At 43.8% G+C, this 21816-nt stretch overlaps 1 protein-coding gene across 10 annotated transcripts in view; it reads right to left on the minus strand.

Moving 5' to 3' along the window:
* Positions 1-20349, minus strand: part of SNX24 (sorting nexin 24) — a 198154-nt gene extending 177805 nt beyond the window's left edge. For 3 of the 10 annotated variants that reach the window (XR_005028328.2, XM_036903155.2, XM_036903159.2), the window contains exon 1: positions 19762-19955. Coding sequence is in view for 7 of the 10 variants with exons in the window: in XM_036903155.2 (XP_036759050.1) it covers positions 19762-19821 (60 nt within the window). In the remaining 3 variants the exon portion in view is untranslated. Of the gene's footprint in view, positions 1-19761 lie in introns of all 10 variants that reach the window. The other 7 variants (XR_008993187.1, XM_057490312.1, XM_036903164.2 and 4 more) reach the window with 6 other exon arrangements.
* Between the last annotated feature and the right edge of the window lie 1467 nt (positions 20350-21816).

Genomic DNA, 21816 nt, shown 5'->3' on the forward strand with positions numbered 1-21816 from the left:
CACACTACTGGACATTTAAGCTTACAAACACTTCCTCAAATTACCAAAACTCAGTGTATGGTGGACCATCCTCAGTACTGAGTTTCTGTTTTAAGTTCCGCTCTAGTGTTTAATGACAACACTGGAAAACTCTCTTTGATTGCCTAAGTCTACATCCAATGAATTAGTGCATTCCGTGGTTCAGGCGTGACCTACAGATCTGTTCCTTGCACACACAGGAACGTCCACATGAGGCACCAGTGTGACCTCCCCAAACACAAGGGCCCACAGGCAGCAGCAAGGCCAGGACCCTGGAGACCCGACTGGTCTAGGTGAGAGCCTGGTCACTGGGGCTGCTGGCACTTTGGTCTAGTCAAAAATACTCCGCAGAATAACTTCTCACGCTCTGCCTGCAATAAAGAGCACCCTCCATTCTCCTCCTGTGTTTTGGATCCAGGACAGTAACAGCAATGGTTTCTTAGTACACACCTTGCATTGAGACCAGGTGCTTTTCACTTCTTACCTGAATTATGTTCTTATCCTCACAGGTCTCAGTGCTCGCACTGCCCCCATCTCACAGGTGGGGAAACTGAGGCACGAGGAGGCACATGGAGGTGAAAACTCAGGGCAGACTTTCCTGCAAGACCGACACTTGCTGCTCTGCTGCACTCCCCTAGACTGCAGAAATCTCAAGCACATGATGGCAAAATATTAAAAGACTTCTTTAGGAGTGCACGTCTGCATGGACCTTCCATAAGGCTTATATACTTTCCCCCATAAAAAATAAAGCCTTAATAGGTGAGCTCTCTGGAGTTCTGGGGGAATCTCTTTTCAGGGCACTGTGTTTTTCATTTGTTAAAACTGTATACTAATTTATTTTCATAGAGTATCTGCTGGACACAAGAAACTATTCTAAATGGACAAAACAAACACAGGTCACCCACTGATTGAATTTCATGAACCCCAAATCCCCTCGCCATACTAGAATTTCTATCAAATGTTTACTAGAAAGACCTTACTTTTGTTGTTTTCGTTTTGCTTTGGTGGAAAGTGAAGGAGGAGGAGAGGAATTAATGGTATCGAATTGGACTCGGATCAGAAATCCCACACAAGACTAACTCAGAGAGCCGTCTACAGAAACCCAACATAAAAATTTAAATTTTTAGGAACAAATACTAACACTTACTACTGTAGAACCATCTGTGTATTAAGGAGCTTTATACCTATTATTTCATTTGATTAAACAATTCCTATTGGTTATGAAGCAGCTACTATTATCCCCATTTAAGAAGCCAAGGTGCAGAGCATTTAAGCAACTGGTGACCATTAAAGTGCTTAGGGAGTGGTTGGGTGTCATCACTGCAAAGTCCACTCTTGAACCACACTGTACTTCCCTTCTAGAACATTCTCCCAAAGAGGGCAAGTGGACAAAATAAACATACCTTCAGCTTCTGCCTGATTCACAAGAGCTGGTTCTAATGCAGTATGGTCCAGTGTGAGAACAAGTAAAACAGGCTGACACTAGTCAGCACCCAAGCGTAGATGTGCATTTTCCTCTCTGCTTAAACAATCCCTCCTATTCAACGCTGCTCCTGGTTCCCCGATGTGTTGGCCAACAAGGAAACCCACTGAGAGGTCCCCTCCCAGCTGCCTTGCTGTCCCTCCCATGGGTTTCTTGACTGTGGTTTGGTCCCTGGATCACAGGCAGGCCTGAGAGAGGCCCAGGAATAGCAGCAATACTCACTGGGCTCACTGCCGTCTGGGGCAGACCCCTTGGCGGGCATTTCACATGCACTCTTTCATTTAATCTTGGCAATGACCCTATGGGTTAGGTACTTGTCAGTGACCTTACGGATTAGGTACTGTGATTGACTCATTTTAAAGATAAGGATGCTGAGGTTAACAGTTTGTGCATATTTCAGCTTGTTTACATTACTGTATTTATATGTTCAGCTCTCCATGGAGCAATATAGGATTAGTTGATGTAACTATAACTCTAGTGTAGTGTGTTCACAAATAGGACAAATTCCTTTGAGAGAGTTTTACAATGTCTGGAGGGTCATGGAGAGAAAACTGTTGGAAATGATGACATCCCCAGTGCCCCGTACAATGCCTGGTATACTGCAGGCCTTCTAGAACCAGGGCTTGAATCAATGAGTGTGAGTAATACCGGGGCTGATAAAACTGTGGCTCACCCTCCACAACTCTGCCTTCACCCAGCCCTCACCCACTGCCATCCATACAGCTCCTGCCTGGTGTCTGTGCCTGCCTTTCCCTGCCAGCACCCTCTCCAGGCCAAACACAGTGCCCAGTATGCGACCACGCTCACACACATCGCATAAACACCAAACCAAACTTCCAGCTGAACAGGCTGTCAGTCTCCCCAGCCGGGCATTTAGAATTCTCTGGGCCACCGAGGGATGAGCTCTGCAGAACGTTCCTAGACCCAGAACTCACTGAAGGAGAGAGTCCTGCTGCAGAGGGCACACTTCAAAAAAAAAACTCTAGGTTAAAACTAGCCTCAACTGAACCTGGCAAAGCTGAACACTGATGAGTCAGAAGTCAAATGTTCTGCTCAGAGCAAAGCACACAAGAATGGGGCTGGGTGGAGACTGGCCCCACCCCACCATCCACGGGGCAGTAGACTGAGACATTGGTAAGTGTAGGTTTGGTTGTCTGGCCTCTGCTACAAAGACTTTCTACCTAGAGAAAGTAGGAAACCAAGGTTTTACCTGAGAACCCCATTGGGAGTCTAAAGTGAAGGAAAGAAGCTGGATTTCACCTGTGCACTCGACAATTAGTAATTATCAGTTGTCAACAACTGGTTGTTTAACCACATAATCAACGTTCTTCATTTGTTCTCACACAGGAGGTGACTGGGACAGTTTTCATTCCCTAATTTGAAAGCACTGGGAGAACTTTTGATACTGCTTTTTAAAAACAATTCATATGAAGCGGTGGGTTAAATAGGGAATTATTCAAAGATGGGAGGAAAAACATTCATACTAGATGAAAGAAAGGTAAAATATATGATGACATCATTAACTTGTCTTGGCAAAAATTTAATTAGAAGTATTAGAAGTAACAAGAGCTGCCCACACAGCAAGTTCTTGCTTTGTGTCCAGTACTTACACAAGATCCTTGAGAGAAACCTGAGGTAGACATTTTAGGGAAGGAAGATTGAGGGAGGCAGGCTAAGGAACCACACTGTGGCTGGAACTAAAGTGACATCCGGGACCACTGCCGTTCGCAGGAGGCAGGCTGACTCAATGTCCTTTCTGGCTCGGCAGGGTAGCTCTGATTACAGGCAGATACGCACAGGTCACCTCACTGTAAGTAACGAAGCCAGTATGTGGCACCAAGTCCATCTGGCTCCCAAGCTGAGTACTGACACTCCTTAGGAGTTCTTCAAACCCGCTGAGGTCACAGAAGCTTTTCTTAAATTTGTTTGGTTTACAGATCCGAGCACTTAGGAATGGTTTTAGGCACCCAGACCTACATGCACTTCTGCTGAATGAGAACGTGAAACAAAGCTGACATTGTCCATGCTAACTACGCACTCCATAGGACAACTTTTTCAAACAGGGTAAGCCACCTACTCTATAGTTGAAAGGCTTAGCTACAAATTAAAATCACAGCTTTTAAACCATTCCCAAGCCTGAGCCCCAATTACATGAGAATGAATCTCTGGGGATAAAACCTAAAAATCGGTATTTTAATTCACCACCAAGAACTACTGACTTGCCCTCTTAAGATGTGTTGAGGCAAGCAACCCACCTTGATGCTCTCCACAAGCATGGGGGGGGGACATTTTTTGTGCAGTACTGTACTTCTCCTGCTCATTAGACTTAATCACCCAGGGACCCTTAAAAATTCCCATGCTAATCCGTGACCCCAGAGCCATCAGACGCCCGAGGGCGGGACCCAGGCCCCAGCAGTGGAGAAGCCCTCCAGGGGATTGCCAGTGCAGCACGGGCTGAGCACCTCAGCTCCAGCCTCTAGCTCTCTGCACTAGAAGCGCAACCCTCACTTGGGTGGTTCTAATGGGCCATCCACCAGTACACTGCCACCTCCGCGAGGAGCCTTCTTCTCAAACTCCCTGCCTTCTCCCTCAGCACCAGGCTGACACCCCAGCGTCCTTCCATGTGTCATTCATTTCTTAAGGGCATGCCCGCTTAAGAGAAATGCTGCACGACTCTCCCGGCTGTCCTGCAGAATCATTCCTACTCCTGAATGACTCACCTCATATGTGTACGAAGCATTTGTCATTCTCTTACCACTTTCAATTGTATCATCTCCACTTCCTTTTCCCTCTAATAGCGTTTTCAACACTGTCACTTCTTTTGCTCTTGTGGACAATTTAGGGTTAATGCTGTTCTGGGCATGTGAAACCCAGGGACAATGCTCACAGGCTAAGGAACTACACTGTGGCTGGAACTAAACTGACATCCCAGGGCCACTGTCATTCGCGGGAGGCGGGCTTACTTGATGTCCTTTCTGGCTCAGCAGGGTAGCTCTGTTTACTGGTAGAAAGTTCCTATGGAAAAGTTTTCAAGTAGAGGAGCTTTGTGCTGCCACCTGATCATGTGCAGCTTCTCCAGAAGCAGAGCTTAGGAGGTTATCCTGAATTCCCAGAGCACACTTTTTGATTAACTACAAAGGTCTTCATGGTTGAGAAGAATAAAGACCTTTGCACATTTCATTCTAAACTTTTAAATTATGTAAATCTTCTTACACGGGGCATGAGAAAAATTCTACACTGAAAGCAAAATGTTTTTATCTAACAACCTTTGTATGCAAGAGCAGCAGATTCGTTGTGAAGATAATCTCTCAAAGAGCGAGTCAGGTGTTGATTAAAGCTTCCCTAAAACATATACTACTTTGGACTATTAATGAATGGCTGACAAAATTCATTCACATCTTCAACCTGCACACCAACCTCCTTTCCATACACAAGACATCAACAAAAAAGTTCATTCCACTAAGAATATGCATTTGCTTATATTTCTATATTAGATAAGACTTGGCTCATAACTTTGCAAAATTTTTTCAGTGCTATCACAGATTACTTCTGCTAAACTATCAATGGAGAACCCACAATGAATTTAGAGTCTGTGATGGAAAAAGCAGATCTGATTTCCCTACAAATTATAAGACGAAATGTAGCCATGACTTATTCCAGTAATTTTTATGGGAAAGATCAAGATTATTGACTTTCAAAAGAAGATCTCCACTAATCTCTTAAATTAATTTCAATCCTGCTCCTAATCACTGGCACTCAAGAAGGAATTTTAGGATAATATTTAAAGTTAATTAAAAACCATGTAAGCATTCATGACAGTCAAGCATGACCTCTGCTCCACAACGCATTTAAATGCATGTCACCTCGACCTGTAACCCAGCAATGTAAAAAATTTTGGTCAATATAAATCAAATGTACACTAATTTATTCAGCAGGTTTCCTAGTATGTGAATCAACATTAGAAATCTAACTAGTATTTGTTATTCTGTTATTGACAAAAGTGAAGCATATTTAAATGATAACAAGTACTCAGGGGTGTCATTTGGAAGTTAAATTGTTCCCCAGGGACAGCCTCTGTAAACGTCTACATTTAAAGGTCATTTACCACCAAATTATGAACAACTGTTGCATTTATTAGCACAGGCTCAATAGTTTGGAAGGGGCAGCCATCTATTTTTACTGACAATGAGATCTAATTGTTCTCTAATAATAAACAAGGAAAAGAGACCTTTTCTATATAACTTTTATTCCCTGCCCTATGATCATTTTTTAAAATGGAGATGCAAACTTTGGGTATGCATCCAAAGGAAAAAAGTCTCCCAACTGCAAGGATTAAACATTTATTAAAGCATCATCAGATCATAAAACCTAAAGCTTATTTTCTCATGTTCTATTCATCTGAACTTTTAAAGCAAAAAGGAGAAAACCACTACAATGTTTGTTTATGAATCAAGTGTGTAGTTCAGATTTAGAAGGAAGAGTGGTGATTAATTCCCCATGAGGTGCATGTCACCAGATTACTCCAGATCTGGGTGTTTCTGTGAGGGTGTGTTTAGATGAGTTAATATTTAAACCTGTACACTGAGTAAAGCAGATTGCCCTCCATAAGGTGGTGGGCCTCTGTGGACTCCAGAGGCAACATTTCCAGCGCATTACTCCAGCCCCTTTGGGTCCATCCAGTGACCCGAAAAGCCACTCATTTGGAGTGGGGCCCGGACTGAGAAGGCTCTGCATCAGGTCCAGACTGCTGTGCAAGCTGCTCTGCCACTCGGGCCCTATGATCCCGCAGACCCAATGGTACATGCAGTGGTAGCAGCAGATAGGGACGCTGTCTGGAGCCCCCAGCAGGTCTCCTTAGGTGAACCAGTGCAGGTCCTTCAGATTTTGGAGCAAAGCCCTGCCATCCTCTGTGGACAGCTACAGAGCAGCTGTCCTTTTGAGAAAGCAGGCTTGGCCTGCTTGGGGCCTCAGCAGAATGCTTGACTGTGGGCCCCAAGTTACCCAGTGACCTCAGCTGCCCACCATGAACTGGGTGCCGCTGGACCCACCAAGCTATAAACGTGTGCGTGCAATGCAACACTCCGTCCTCAGGTGGGAGCGGTGTACACATGACAGGGCCACAACCAGCCCCTGAAGCCCAAGAAAGTTACATGAAGAAGGGGCCCAAACACCCAAGGGTCCCCACTCCTTTATACTGCCTTCCCTCCCAGCCTGCACCGACGGCCTCAAGGAGGCCCTACAATCAGTAGGCAGAGAAGAGACGACTCGGACAGGTTTGCACAATGTGATTCTGCACGATATGCAGCACCGCCTGAAGCTGACAGCTGCAGCATGACAGCCCCTCTCAGGGACGGCCTGCCGGACAGCAGTGAAAGGCCATCCTCCCTACAGGCAGAACTGAGCAGTACACCTGGCTGTTCACCCTGCTTGGAAGGACAAACGGCCAGACTGGAGATTACACATGATTCACGGGCTGAGGCCAGTGGTTTCCCTGGATGGTCAGTAATTAGAAAGAGCATGACTGGAAAACTGGGGACAAGGAAATCTGAGGAAGAGTCACATACACAGGCAAAAAAAAAAACCCCAAAGTGCAGATATTTGTGTCTCCTGTGAATGCCCATCAAAGGGTGACCTCAGAGAAGTTTAATAATCAAGTGGACGGGATGACCTGGCCTATGGACACCAATCAGCCTCTTTCCCCAGCCACCTGTCATTGCTCAACAGGCTCATGACACAGTCCTGGCGGCAGGGATGAGGCCTGCGTATGGGCTCAGCAACATGGACTCTCACTCGCCAGGGCCAACCAGCTACGCCCACAGGTGAGCGCCAAAGTAGCAGCAGCAGAGACCTGTTCCAGAGCCTGGATATGGGACCACTCCCTGAGGTGGTCAGCCGGCCCCTCGTAGCAGGTTGACTGCATCGGATCACTTCCATCGTGGAAGGGCAGGGTTCTGTGTTCACTGGAACTGACACTTACTCTGGATGTGGACCTGCCTTCGCTGCTGCAATTCTCTTGCCCAGCCACCACCGGCGGGGCTGATGCCACGGTAGTGCACACAGCCCTGCTCCCGAGACAGTCACTGCACCGCACAGTGTGTGAAGCGCAGCAGCGGGCAAGGGGCCCTGGAGCTCACTGTGTCACCATGGTCCCCACCCTCCCGAAGCAACTGGCTTCATAAAATGTTGGAAGGTCCTTTTGTAGCCTCAGTGGTGGTGCCAGTGAGGGGGCAACAGCTTTCAGGGCTGGGACAAAGTTCCCTAGGATACTGTATATGCTCTGAATTGGCGTCCGATGTATCACTGGGGCACCGTGTCCCCCACAGGCAGGATTCATGGATCCGGCCTCAAGGGGTGGAAACAGGAAGGAAACCACTCTCAACTACCCCTGGTGACCCACCGCAAAACGTTTGTGCTTCCTTTCCCGGCAGCCTTACGCTCTGCTGGCCTCGAGATCTTAGTTCCAAAGGGAGAGATGTTTCCATCAGGAGACATAAACGTGATTCCACTGGACTGAAAATTTGGGCCGCCACCTGGCCATTTCAAACTCATGGTGTTTCTGGGTTGTCACGCAAGGAAGGGAGTTACTGTGCAGGCTGGGGTGACTGATTCTGACTACCACAGGGAAATGGGGCTAGTCCACAATGGAGGCAATGAAGAGTATGTCTGGAATACAGGAGATCCCTTCGGGTGTCTCAGGATGAAGATGCCCTGTGAAGAAGGTCAATGGAAAATTACAACCATGAAGGACTACTAATGGCTCAGAACCTTCAGGAAAGATCTGGGTCACCCCACCAGGGAAAGAACCAGGACCAACTGAGGGGCTTGCTGAAGGCAAAGGGCAGACAGAAGTGGAAGCAGGTGGTTACAAGTACTAGCTACAACCACAGGGCCAGCAACAGAAACCAGGACTGTTGCTGTCTTAAGTGCTTCCTCCTAGTTTTGTTATTAATATGTTCATATGCATATATATTAGTATATAAATATAAAGCAAATATCTTTTTCTTCCCTCTCTTTCCCCTTATCATGTAACATAAGACTTACTGACTTTATATTGTAGCATTTAAGTTACAGGATATCATGGAGAAGAGTAAAAAGACCTTAGGACTTTATCTCCTCTTCTGATAAGGGGTTAGTGTGTTTTTGGTTGTATGCAGATAGCTGTATCATGACAGGCAGAATTACGACCCTGTTATTGTCTCTATTTGGAGATTAAGTATCCTTTAAGGAGATGCATATGGGTGTCACTGTTGATAAGAGGCAGATTTGTGATGGTTAATTTTACGTGTCAACTTGACTGGGGCACAGGGCATCCAGATATTTGGTCAAACATTTCAAATGAAGCATGTCCAAAATAGGATTTCTGACCTTTTCCCTACCTAAATTCTTCCACAGTTCAGTAAATAATGCCACATTCTCCCATGTGCTCAGGCTAAAAGCCTGGGAGTCATCCAGTTCCTCATTCTTTATCACACTCCAAATCCAGTGCAGTAGTGAATCCTCGGTGGCTCCATCAGAATCTATCCAGAATCCAACCGCCGTCCACCACTTCCACCTACAGACACCATTCTGAGCCATCTCAGTCTTTCCCTGGGAAACTACAATAGCTCCCTCCTTGAGCTTCCTGTTTACACCCAGTCCTCCTAGCTTGGTTCTCCACACCACAGTGAGACTGGCCCTTTCAAAATGTACTCATGTAACCCATATGGAAGGGCAGGGAATTCTCGTTTCTTCACTACTATGTCCTCAGCATCTAAAAGAGTGCCTGGCACAAGGCTGGTGATCAATAAAGACTTATTGAATCACATCACTTCTCTGCTTCCCATCTCTCAGAGTAAAAGCCTTTTCATTCTGTACCAGGCCGATGGGCCAAGTCCTCCCCACCACATCCCTCCACCTCCCATTATCCCCCTACCTTATTACCTATGACCTCACCTTCTGCTACCCTGACTCCAGTCCAACCCTCTTGGACTCCTCTATTCCTACAACACACTGGGCACATTCCCATTTGCACATGCTCTTTTGCACACACTGTTCCTACCGCCTAGAACACTCTTCCCCTACAAAACCTCATGACTCACCCCCTCACTCACGGTCTCAGTTCTAATGTCACCTTCCCAGTGAGGGCTTCTCTGATGATCCCCCAGCCCTCTTTATTTCCCTTCCCTTGTTTATTTTACTCAGTAGCACTTTTCTGAGATACAATATATAATTTATTTATCACATTTATTTCTGCCCCTCCCCACCCATCCAACTAGAATGTACACTCCTTGAGGGTTTGGACTTATGACTGTTTTGTTCACTGCTGTATCCCCAACATTCAGATTAGTACCTGTCACTTACTTGATTGCCAAAAACGTTTGTTAAATAAGTGAATGATTTCTTTCCATTTTCCACTGACATTAATTATACACAATGCTACTATGACTAACATGTATTTCTCTGTTTATCTGTGGAAATAGACCAAAAAAATGGGAAGACTGGGTCAAGGGATCTATAAACGTTCTAAAATATTGCCAGATTGACCTCTCAAATAAATCTTCCAAGTTACAGTCACACTAGCAATGTGTTAGAGAACCTGCCCTCCTCCTCCTCATTCCCATCAGCACTGGTTTGTACCAGCTTATTTCATTTTGCCTACTCAGTTTAAGAAAGCCTCCTTTCACTTTGCCTTTCTTCAATTACTAGTGAAATTGACTATCTTTTCTTATGCTTTGGTCATCTATCCTTCTGATATCTCTCTCCTCTTAAAAACAAACAACCGAAAAACCATGTTTATTACTTGTTAGCTGTTTCCTGAAGGAAAATTTTTGTGAATCTTTACAGTCCTACTAAGCCACTCAGACCACTCAAACTTCAATCCCATCCCCGCCACTTACCAGCTCTCCATACTGCTTTCCCTTCCCCATGTCCTGCCTTGAACCTGAAATAATCTTCTCCCCTTTCTCAAACTGGCAAGTTTCCACCCATCCTTCCAGAAGCTTTCATGCCAGCTATACCCATGTAGCCACAATACCCATGTGCTGCCTGGTAGAGGGAAGCATGCCACACATAATCACATGAATGAATTTTTGCTCTACCTGCCTTATGTAATCTGGACAAGAGGAAGAATTTCCACTAGAAAGGTGGAGAGAAGGGTGAGGGTGTAGAGAAAGAAAAGCTTGTAATTTCTAAAACAACTTCTAAATTCCTAAGTTCATCTAAATTCAAAGAACAAGGTAAAGGCAGCTGGTGAGACTCAACGTACATGTTGGTTCTTAGGATAAGAATTACAAATTGAAAATCTGAGTCATCTGCCTTTTTGATAAAAATCAACAAAACAACAATAGCTTATTTTGAAAACCTACCCACCTCCTTCAAATAAAGAAAAGGAAATCAACTAGAAGAGGACACCAGCATGATCCAAATATGCCCAATCTAGTCATCAGAATTTAGCCATGTACATGGGATCTACTCTGTGATACCCCTGCTCACCTATGAGACTGGCAAAGACCCAAAAGCCAGACAACACGCTCAGTTGGCGAGCTGGTGAGCAAACACACACCTGCATAAACTGCTCTGGGAAAGTAAAATAGCATGATCCCTAAGCAGGGAATGTGACAATAACTGGTAAAATTAAATATGCATTTACCTTTCTCTCCAGTAACTCACTGGTAGGAATCTATTCTAAAGAAACACTGGCAAAATTCAAAAGTGCTCCAGGCTAGTGACAGCAGCCAAGGATGGAGAACAATGGAGCCTTAGACAGGGAATGCAGCATCTTCACATATGCTATGTGTAGAGACTGCGAGGATACGTCCTTAAGTGGAAAAAAAAAAGCAGGTAGAAGAAAATGTTTTAATATACCACTGTTTAACATAAGAAAAGGACTGAGAGCACAAATGTACCTGTACTTATGTGTATACACACACACACACACACATATCTAATGGAGGGATAAACTTACTCTTTTTTAATGGTCATCAATGGGAGAGGAAGGAAACAGGGCAAAGAGGACATAAACAGAAGCTAATCTCAACAGAAAATCCTGATGTGGTGTATACTTTACACAAGTATAAAGCAAAATTATTTTGAAAAATCCCTAAGAATATGAAATAAATGAAAGTAGGTAACTAATTGGTGTTATAAACTGAGAAGAACCAATCCAAGTGACTGTGAAGTAGTCATTTGATTGTACACTCCTAGTGGGATAGATCAAAGAACAAGATAACTCATTTTTTCAATGTTTTAAGTTGTATTAGTAGTCATGTTATTGATGGTAGTACTAGTATTACAATTAAGACAATGATGTGTACAGTGTGAGAAAAAGTAAATTGCTAATCATGATATTCTAATTCTATCAATTTCACCACCTAAAGTACTGAGATTTTCAGTGTGGGAGAAAGACACAACTGAAGATAGAAGAGACTAAGAAAAAAATCCTGTTATCCTGAATTTACCATGTATTTTATCTTAAGAAAAAAATTCCTAGCTTTGGCCACTGAAGAGACCTAGAAACCTCCATAAATTCAGTGTCAATGTATATAACTCATGCCCATATCATGGTCTGTAAATATCATTTCTCACTATAAGTAACCAGAGATCTTTAGAGAAAATGCCCATTGCAGATCTGGGGTGGGAAAGGTAAAAGACATACCAGGAAAAACTTGTTATACTAGAAAGCAAAGAAGTTATCAAAGATTACGATGGTTATTTATCAAGAACACAGCACTCAACTTGGAAAAGCCAAACTTGAAAATGGCCAAAGGTTGGACAAAAAGTAAGTAAGAATGATAAAGGCAATGGATTGAACTCTATCAAATATGCTAATATCTACAAACTCATAACAATATTAATTTTTCAAAGAAAACTTCTGTGATAACCTTTAGTTTGTGATCTTTCAAGGCAACCAGCATATTATTTTGAAAAGTAAAAGAGTCAATCATTTATCCTGCCTTTTCTATAAAAACTATACTTCAGAGTAACTATTTTATAAGATAGTTTCTCTTTCTACATGTATTGAAGCCAAAAAAGGAAGAGAGAATGATAAAAATAGAATATCAATACTTAGCAACCACTAACGAATTAATAGATCTAGGCAATGTTCTTCAATGGCTGCTAGCATCACAAATCAAATCTGAAAATGATCAAGCCTCTACCTTTTTACAAGGTGAGGAACAGAAGAATGCAATTGTAATGACACAAGGATGTAATCAGCAAAATCTAGTGTGGGAAGCTCTTCGGGACAAAGGTCACAGTTTATACTAACAAAATTATTGTAAAAGAAAAAAAAAAGAGAGGTGGAAATTATATGAACCTTGTTTCAATCCCAATGCAAAATACACTTAAAAACAAAAGTACACACATGGGAAAATTAAGGAAATGTAAAAATGGATATTTTTGACATTGGTGAATTACTGCTTATTTTTAAGTGTCTGATAATGATATTGTGATTATATTTTAAAAGAGTCCTCATTTTATAGACATACAAACTGAAAATATTCACAGATCTGTCTCAGATTTGCTTCAAAATGAATCGGGGAGGATATGCGAGGAATAACGGGAAAGAAAAGGAAAGAAAATTGGCTGTGACTTCATCATTTTTAATGTTGAGTAAACAGGTCATTATTCTCTCCACCACTGTATATGTTGAAATTTTCCATAACAGTTACTTTTAAATGGGAGGGGAAGCAAGACAATAAAAAATTAAAACAGAAAAGACACATGCAAAGCAAAATAACAGACAAGTCCATTACAGTGCTGACTGAGTACCTGGACAATCAGCACAGGATGCAAGATAGGAGCCACAAAGCTCCTTTGTTTTGGAGGGATGCTGGGAGGGATGGAGAGAACGGAGAAGGTGGGAAATATGTATCTCTATGCCCTGGATAATACATCCTACTCGTTTACATAAATATATTAGCCTTTATGATCTTGAACAACAGAAAAACCTGATGCAGCAACAAAAAAAAACAACATGCAGTAAAATAAGGCTGGGAAACTAAACCTGAATTGAACACTCATTTTGAAAGTTGTAATAAGAATACCAGTAGGTTGTATTTAATTGCTGCTTCTGAGGTACTCCAAAGTATTTACCAAGAGTTAGTTGTATACAGCATAAATATTTCTCCTTGACTTCTGTTTACATTATTAATTCAAATTAAAGCACTTAAAAAAAAAAAAAGTAAACTTCAAAGCAGTCCCTACTCAAAATAATAAGAATTAAATCACAAACATAGCTAGAGACACCACCACCACTACTTGCATTTCGCAAAGATTATCTCATTTAATCCTCAAATCACCCTGTAAGGTAGGTATTAGTATTCTCCTGTTCTACAGATGTGGAAAATAAGACACAGGGAGATAAGTTCATCGCCCCAAGTCAGACTTTGCACTAAAGGCTGGAGGCAAGAATTGAATGCAGACTCAAGAGCCCATTGTTTATGCCTTTCACCATCAGGGTGTGTCAAATTCTGTCATAAAACGGCAGGATATTATAAATAAATCGGCTTTTGCCAAATGGCACAAATATCCAAGAAGCATATGAAATCACGCAAATGACAGGTTCATTTCTAATAACATGCCTGCCTCATTTTTCAGACAGTGTAATACAATTTGGACTATTAACTTGGTATTACTTTAAAGGAGATGAAACAAAAGGCAATGTGATATCCTGGATTGGATCCTGGAACAGGAAAAAGTACATTAGTGGAAAAACTAGTTAAATCCAAAAGTCTGGAGCTTCCTTAATTGTCATGTACCAATGCTAGTTTCCTTGTTTTGACATTACCATGGTAATGTATGATGTTAACCACAGGGGAACCTAGCTGAAGTACTAAACTTTGCAGCTTTTCTGCAAATCTAAATTTATTTCAAAATTAAGAGTTTATTAAAAAATAATAAATTGCAAAATAAAAACTACAAAAAAAGATTAAAATGTATTTTTAGATCAATGAAAACAAACTTACATCTGACCCTAAATTTCTAAGCACCATATTTGCAAACTTCAATCCTCTTGTACCTATGTTAATTTATTAAATGAAGGTAGCATTCTGGTTGTTAATGTTCAGGAATATTTTCAAACTGTATTTCTTATCCTTACAAGTAAGGAACGTATCTTACATGTGCCTGATTGAATCACTCCACACATATTTAATGAACGCTGTCTTATGCTGTGAGTTTACCATGAATGAAGCATTGTGCTAGCTATGTGCTTGCCGCACAAAGGCCTCTTTTATCATAGATGCTTATAATGGGTGACTGAAAGACATTGTTGCGGACATTGCCCTCTCACTGTGCTCTGACCTTCTCCCACTGTGGCATCTACAGGAGTAGGTGTCAGGAATGGATTGACATTCCCAGCTCCAGAGATGCTCTCTATTTCAACTCTATCCTGGTTCACCACCCTTGCCACAGTGATTGCTCAGGTAGCCCTGGCCACAGCCAATCAGCACGCAGAATTTCCCTGGCAACAGGATTGGCTGCAAAACCAATGGGGATAGTGAGATATAAAGGGAGATACATTTGTTCAGAGCATCTGGGGAAAAAGTACCTTTACTCTAAAGAAACATTTTCTCTTCCTCTGGATGTTGTAATATACAAAAAATAATGTCTTTAATCTGCACCTGGTTACCATTTTGTCATGGGGTGGAAGCTAGGAGGGACTGGCAGGTGGTCAGGCCCCTCACTCGACCTCTCATTCTCATTCTCACACATATAAAATGCCAATGAATCTTCCTGGAGGTCACTGTTAATTCCAAGGCATTATGTGCACTGTGGTTATGTTAAAAACAACAAAGCCCACTGAGAATTGGGATGATACTTAAGTATTGCTAATTCTGTGGTAATATTTACATTTCCCATTGTGTTGTCTAAAAAGTTAGATATTCACAGTGAAATATTTACAGGTGAAATTATATATTGGATTTGCTTTAAAACATTCCACAATTTTTTTTTAATGGAAGAATGAGGAGTGGTCAAAAAAGAATTTAAAATACTGAAGGTGGGCAATGGGTAAATAGTGGTTCATTATATTGTTCTATTTTTGTATTTTAATCCATAAAATACTAAAAAATCCTTGTATATATCTCAATATTATGATAGTGTATATATGAAGCAGTCTTAGGTACTGAAGAGTATGATACAGCTAGTAAATCTGTGAAAGTCCTGATCCTAAGAAAAAGATAGATTTACAGAAGCACAACAGAGTCAAACATATAGTTCAAATGGGCTTGAAAAACCATCTAATTCAATGCTTTGATATTTAAAACTACGAAAAAAAGAAATCTAAAACAGTCAAACTTTTGTATTATCTAAGGAGTAATTTTAGTTTTGTAAAATACTAGCCTATACTGGCATGCAAAACCCGCTTACCCTCACGTCCAGTGCGCTTTCACCCCCAGCTTACAAGACCACGCAGCTGAGTCTAGCACTTCCCTTCTTGCGGAGAATTCTTGGCTCTGGCAAGTTCTAGGATTTCACCTTCAGTGCTCTCTCTTCCTGCCTCCACATGCTTTTCCTGGGAATCAACTTTTATGCATTTTTATCTTTTGTACTGAGTGACCTAGAGCCGTATTTCTAGCCGAAAACGCTACATACCTGAACTCCAAACTCAAACAGCCTTACACTCCAGGGAAAACTCAACAGGTCCCCATGTAAAATCCTCTCCTGTTTCAGTCCTTATCTGGTCACTGGCATGCACATCCACGGGAGTCACTCATCACCAGCCCGGGAGTTGCTGGTAGCCATCCCCTTGCCTGTCCAACCTGCCTTAGCTAGAGCCCTCAAGAGCTCTCTTCCTTCTGGTCATTTTGCAAGCATTCTTAAATGATTAAATGCCCCAGGGTCAGCTTTCTAAATACAAAGCTAATCATGTTACTTCCTTCCTTAGAACTCTGCCAGGACTTCCCACTTTCTGGGTTTGAAGGTCCATACTTCTTTATGGCTCCAGGTTAGGGAGCTGGTCTCTCCCCAACTCTGTCAGGAGTCAGCTTGCACAATACAGTCCCTGCTACTAATTCTAAACTCCAGCCTGCACCTGACCCCAGGCCAACCCATTCAGCGCTTCCCGCCTCAGAAGCACTGCTTTTCTTCTCCCATTAGAAACTCAGTCATTCATTATTCACTGTACTGAATTCTTACTATTTGACAGGCCCTGTAACCAGGGCACAAGAGAGGAGACTGACACTGGCCAAGTCTCAAGGAATTTAGAGCCTAGCAGGGGGATGGATAGTAAGCAAATAAGCTCTGGGGGCAGGGGGAGCCCAGCGGGTGGAGCATAACTTACTGAAGAAGTAATATTTGAGCTCATCTGCATTTTGTTACAGTTTCCTCTCCTGCTTCTTTATAAACTAAATGATTTCGAAATGCATTCTTCCCTCTTTTCTTCTCTTTTTTTTTTTTTGGTGAATCTGGGAGTTAAAAATGCCTTTCCCCTGCGATGAGATTTTGCTCTGCACTTCCTCTTTCTAGAATTCACAATCCCAGCAAAAACCTAATCAGATGCCAAGTCAGCATTCCTAAGCACCCCAGCACACCACCCTAAGCAAAGCAGAACTGCCGCCTCCCTCCTCATGCCAGAGGCTGATATCAGGGCACCCTGACTCTCCCCTGCCTTCCTCCTCCTGGACGGACTGAGACTCCCTCCGAACAAGGACAACATCCTTCTAGGGCTCAATTCGCCACCTGATGCAGCGCAGGCCCACAGTCAATGTTTGAACGTTAAAAGGGCAAACATTCACTCTTTACAGGTAAGTAACTCTGCACACTGAGCATAGCTTTGTATAAAACCTTTCGAATAACAAGTGAACAGTATCTGTGAACACAATAAAAGGCGCAGAAGTGCCACTTCTAGTTAATGGTCTGCAGAAGTCTTAGTAGGCATCAAAAAAGTATCTACGGGGATGTCTTATTTCAACATTTGACATAGTTGCTAAAAATTTGAAGCAAATGTCCATAGCCATCAACAAAGATCCTAGTAAGCAAATTAGGGTGAGTTCCATCTGCTGTAGGTCCCTTTTTCTAGTAGTTAGAAGGAGGAGACAGATCTATTCACACTGACACAGAAAGAGATATATAAGTTGTAGGATGACAGTTACAGTAAAATCTTGCCATTCCTCTGTAAAAGAAAAATGTATTTTCCAGGCATAGGGGGAAAAGTCTGTAAGAAAGCCCCCCTACATTTTATCTGAGAGCATGGGACTAGAAGCAAGGAGAAAATGCCATCCTTTTCTGCATGAATCAATCTGTCCTGAATTTATTAGAATGTGAGATACTTCTTAAGACACAAACATAATCCTTAAGTGAAAAGTTACTTTTATACTAAAATTTGCATTATGTTATCAGTTTCTTGTTGAGAACACTGTTTTTTTTTAAGATTTTTAAATTCTGGGTTTTTTTTTTAAGATGAAATATTATTCACTGCTCTATTTTCAGCACCTAGAATAAAGACATACAGCAGACAGTTAATATCTGCTGAATAAATATGAGTTGTGCTGGGAGGGAAAAAAGTATCTAACAGCTGCTTCACAAACTCACAAAGGAAAAATGTCACTTGCAAAAGGTATCTTAACGGTATGGTTACCAAACTACAGGAGTAAGGCTTTTTTAAAAAAGTAAAATCTTTTAAAAAGCACACAAATTCTCATCACATGAGACATCTTCAAACTACTAAGTTTTCCAAGAAAAGAGCACCTTCCAAATCAATTAAATTCACAATCTTCAGTCTGGCATGTGCCTGGTCAGAATACAAGTAATAAAAAATATGCGAAAGCTTTGGAGGAAAACACCAATCCTCTAATAAAGGCAAACAATGCCCAATGAACCTTAATTCTGATCTATTTAAGAAGTGCTCCTTTGGGAGGTAATTAACTTTTAGCTTGGACTACGGAGATTACCTTTATCTAAAACCAAAACCCCTAACAAGCAGCCTCTTTAGCTTCAGATCCTAAAAGGATGCCCCAAAGATGGGAGGCCCTCCATGACTGTTGATGCTCTGGGAGAGGTGGGATACCTGTGAGAAAGACAGACCTAACGAAGGTTTCAGGACTATGGAAAATAAATGTCTTGACTCAGTTCCAATTTAAGGCCAATCACCGTACCCTTTTTTAAAGAAAGATAGTGAATACTTGAATGTTAATTCATTGGAAAAGATTATTTATATAAATAACGGCCACTATGGAGCTCAGCTCCCGCTCAGTTGCAGTTTCCTCCCCAAAGGAAGACACTTTGACTATTTTGGGGGAGAGGGGGTACACTAGAACCAGCAATCTACTTAATTCTAAAAACCCACATACTCCTTAGATCTTTTTTTCAACCACTACTCTCTTAGCTTGAAAAATTCCATTGAGAGGATGATTTAATCCTCCTTACGAAAACACAAAGTTCCAAATAGGCTGTCACCAAAAACCAGTAACAGAGGTGCGGTTAAAATTCATCTCTGCCAAGTTAATGTAACTGGTGTTTAACAAGTGAGTGAATCACAGTGAATAAAATACCAGCCCATTCACACTGCCCTCTGCCATTTCTCCAAAGCCTACGTGTTCTTTAAACACTGGAAATAAAGGCTTCCAATGTCTACCCAGCCTGAGATATTTCTCCCTCTGCCTTTGACTGCCTGGATAAAGCTGCTTTAAGTTCACTGGGGCATCAGCCACCCAGGCGCTCTAGTTTACTTACTAAACCTGTTACCCGAAGGTTCCAGGCTCCGGCCTCCGCACCCCCGCCTACTCCTCCATTCTGACAGCCCGTCCTCGTTTCTCGTTTCTGGGGATCAAAGTCCTAGATACGGAACAGGTGCGCAGTTAAGTACCTGATTTTGCCATTTCACGGCACTGCAGAACTAGAAGAAAAAAACAAAAAACTTTGCAAACCATCTAAAAACAACGCCTGTTTTCACTCTGGCTAATAAACAACTACACATGACGGCTTTTAAATTAGCATACTTTCCTTCGAACGAATCCTACGGAACTTGGAAGCCACACCAAGCCGCCGCGAAGCCAGCCTGCCGGGGCGCAGGGGGCGGCTGCGCGCAGAGTGGCCAGGGCCGCGGCCGAGATTGGCCTGCCCGCGCCCCTGCCCCGGGCCTGGGGGGAGGGGTCGCACCCGGGCCGGGGAGGGCGCCGTTTGCCTGGCAACCGCGCCGGCTTACTGCCTCCGGGCCGGGGGAGGGGAGGGCAGCGTGGGGACCCCCGCGCGCGGGCAGCCACGGCCGGGGAAGCGCCTCCAGGGCTCGGCGGCCGCGGGCCCGGCTGGCGGGGCCCTGCCCGGCCGTGGCGCGCGCCTACCGTGTATCCGCGCTCCAGGTCACTCTCCTCGTAGCGAAAGGACGGTATGTAGACCTCCATGGCCGCGCCAGCCGGCCGGCGGGGGGCGGGGTGGGGCGGGGCGAGTTCACGGCCGCCGCCCCGCCTCCCTCCGCTCCCGCCGGTCCCGAGGCCGCGCCGCCCGCGCCGGAGCCGCAGCCTCCCCGCCGCGCGCCGCTTTCTGGAGTCGCCGAGGGCCGGGGACCGGGGGCCGGGGGCCGGGGCGGAGGGCGCAGGCGCGTGGCCCCGCCCGGCCTGCTGGGCGGCGGCGATCAGCTGGTCCCGCGAGTCCGCGGAAAGGGGTGTGCGCCCCTCCGCGCCGGGCCACCCCCGGTCGCCCCTGCCCCGCGGCTCGGCCGGCGCCGCGTTTGCAGTTTGCTGAACGCCGCGCTCCACCGACCCCAAGGCCGCGAGGAATCGGAGAGCACGGAGCGTCTTGATTTTCTTCTGATTGCTGGAATGTACGTTTTTGTTCTGGGCTGGCATTCACAGCAGTGAACCTCCCAGCTTCTTCCAAGACTCCTGTCCGCCTTCGATTCCAGGGTCAGCGCCTGGTTCTGAGTCAGCCGGCGAACCTGTCCGTGGTATCAGGATCCGGAGCCCAAAGTCGGGTCACTGAGACAGGCGCACCAATTTTAAGATGCTGCCTCGAAGTAACTGCATAGGGCTTTTAACTATTTTAGGAAACAGAAGACAAAAAAAAAGGGTGGGGTGAGGGGGACAAGGAATGTAGGAAGGTAGGAAGCTGAGGGCAGAATTTGCCCTGTGGGCCAGGAACTAATAGCCTGAAAGTAGCTAAAATATGAAGTGTTCCAGTTAAGGAAACTTGATTACCAGGTTACCTTTGTAAACTCTTGAGTTTCTTCCTGAGGTCAGAGCACAGATAGAGCAAAAACTTGGAGGTGACATATGGGTCACGGAGAAAGGACCTCAGCCACCAAGCTTCATTAGCTTTTTAGGCTGCGAACAGCTGCTGCTGATGCGCTTTGCCCTTGAGACCAGGAGGCATTTCAGCTGGACAAACTCTGAAGTTTATGATGAGACGCTGTCATGGAAAAGAGGACTCGATCGGGCCCTTTGCATTAAGAACTTGCCTCATGTAGGACCCGCAAAGCCTCCTGCATTGGCCTCAGCTGAAGACAGCCCCACCCCCAACCCACACACTTAGAACTCCAAGATGTGTCTGGCTCTCAGAACTCCAAGCCTCAGCATAAGTTGTGCCCTATGACCACACCGCCTTCCTCTTTTCTCCTTCTGATGTAACCATAGAGCAGTATAAACTCCATGCTGTATGAATTCAGGGCCCAGCTTGTAGATTCCCTTAAGCCTTTGGTGACTCTCAGACTGCACTGTATGGCTTATTTAACTGCCTCAACCACTGGGTTTTTAGGGCAAGTCAGTACCTTAAAAAAAAATTTTTTTTTTGTCCCTGGCTTGGCATAGTTAGTGCCTGGCATATTTTTCTTGAAAGCTTTGTGTGAGCATTATACTTATCTTTACAAAACCAGGTAGTATGCCAGATGCAAGTACAGGCCATGTCTCATACAAGCTTTATAACGACCCCATAAGGAAGTGTTATGTGCAATAGGACTTTCAAGGTCTAAGTAGTGTTTCTAGTTTTTATTTTAAAAATAATAATGGCTTCTGATGGCAGAAGAGTCCCCGGAACAATTTCAAAATTGGTTGAAACAAGTTATTAAAAGTCCCAGTGGGTGATGTGAGCCAGAGTTATGTAGTCACAAAATTGTGCTACAGATTGCTGATCAGGCTTTTAATATGTTTTCTATACTGCCCTTCCCCAATAGCCTGCTGGTAGCCTGGCACGTCTGTTTTTGTCTGGCATGGCTCACCTATCTATCCACTGGACTTAAGTGGCAGAAATGTCCAGGTCCATGAAGATCTAACAGATGGTCCAGATGAAACCTATTTGCTGTATTCTACTAATAGCTGTGTATAATTTAATTTGGCCTCGCTTAAAATATATTCAAATTTTCAATATGTGGGTGTGTTCTCGAGGGTCTTTCAGCTCAGCCATAA

The sequence above is a fragment of the Manis pentadactyla genome, chromosome 13 (assembly GCF_030020395.1).
Source record: "Manis pentadactyla isolate mManPen7 chromosome 13, mManPen7.hap1, whole genome shotgun sequence".
In the NCBI taxonomy this organism is placed as follows: domain Eukaryota; kingdom Metazoa; phylum Chordata; class Mammalia; order Pholidota; family Manidae; genus Manis; species Manis pentadactyla.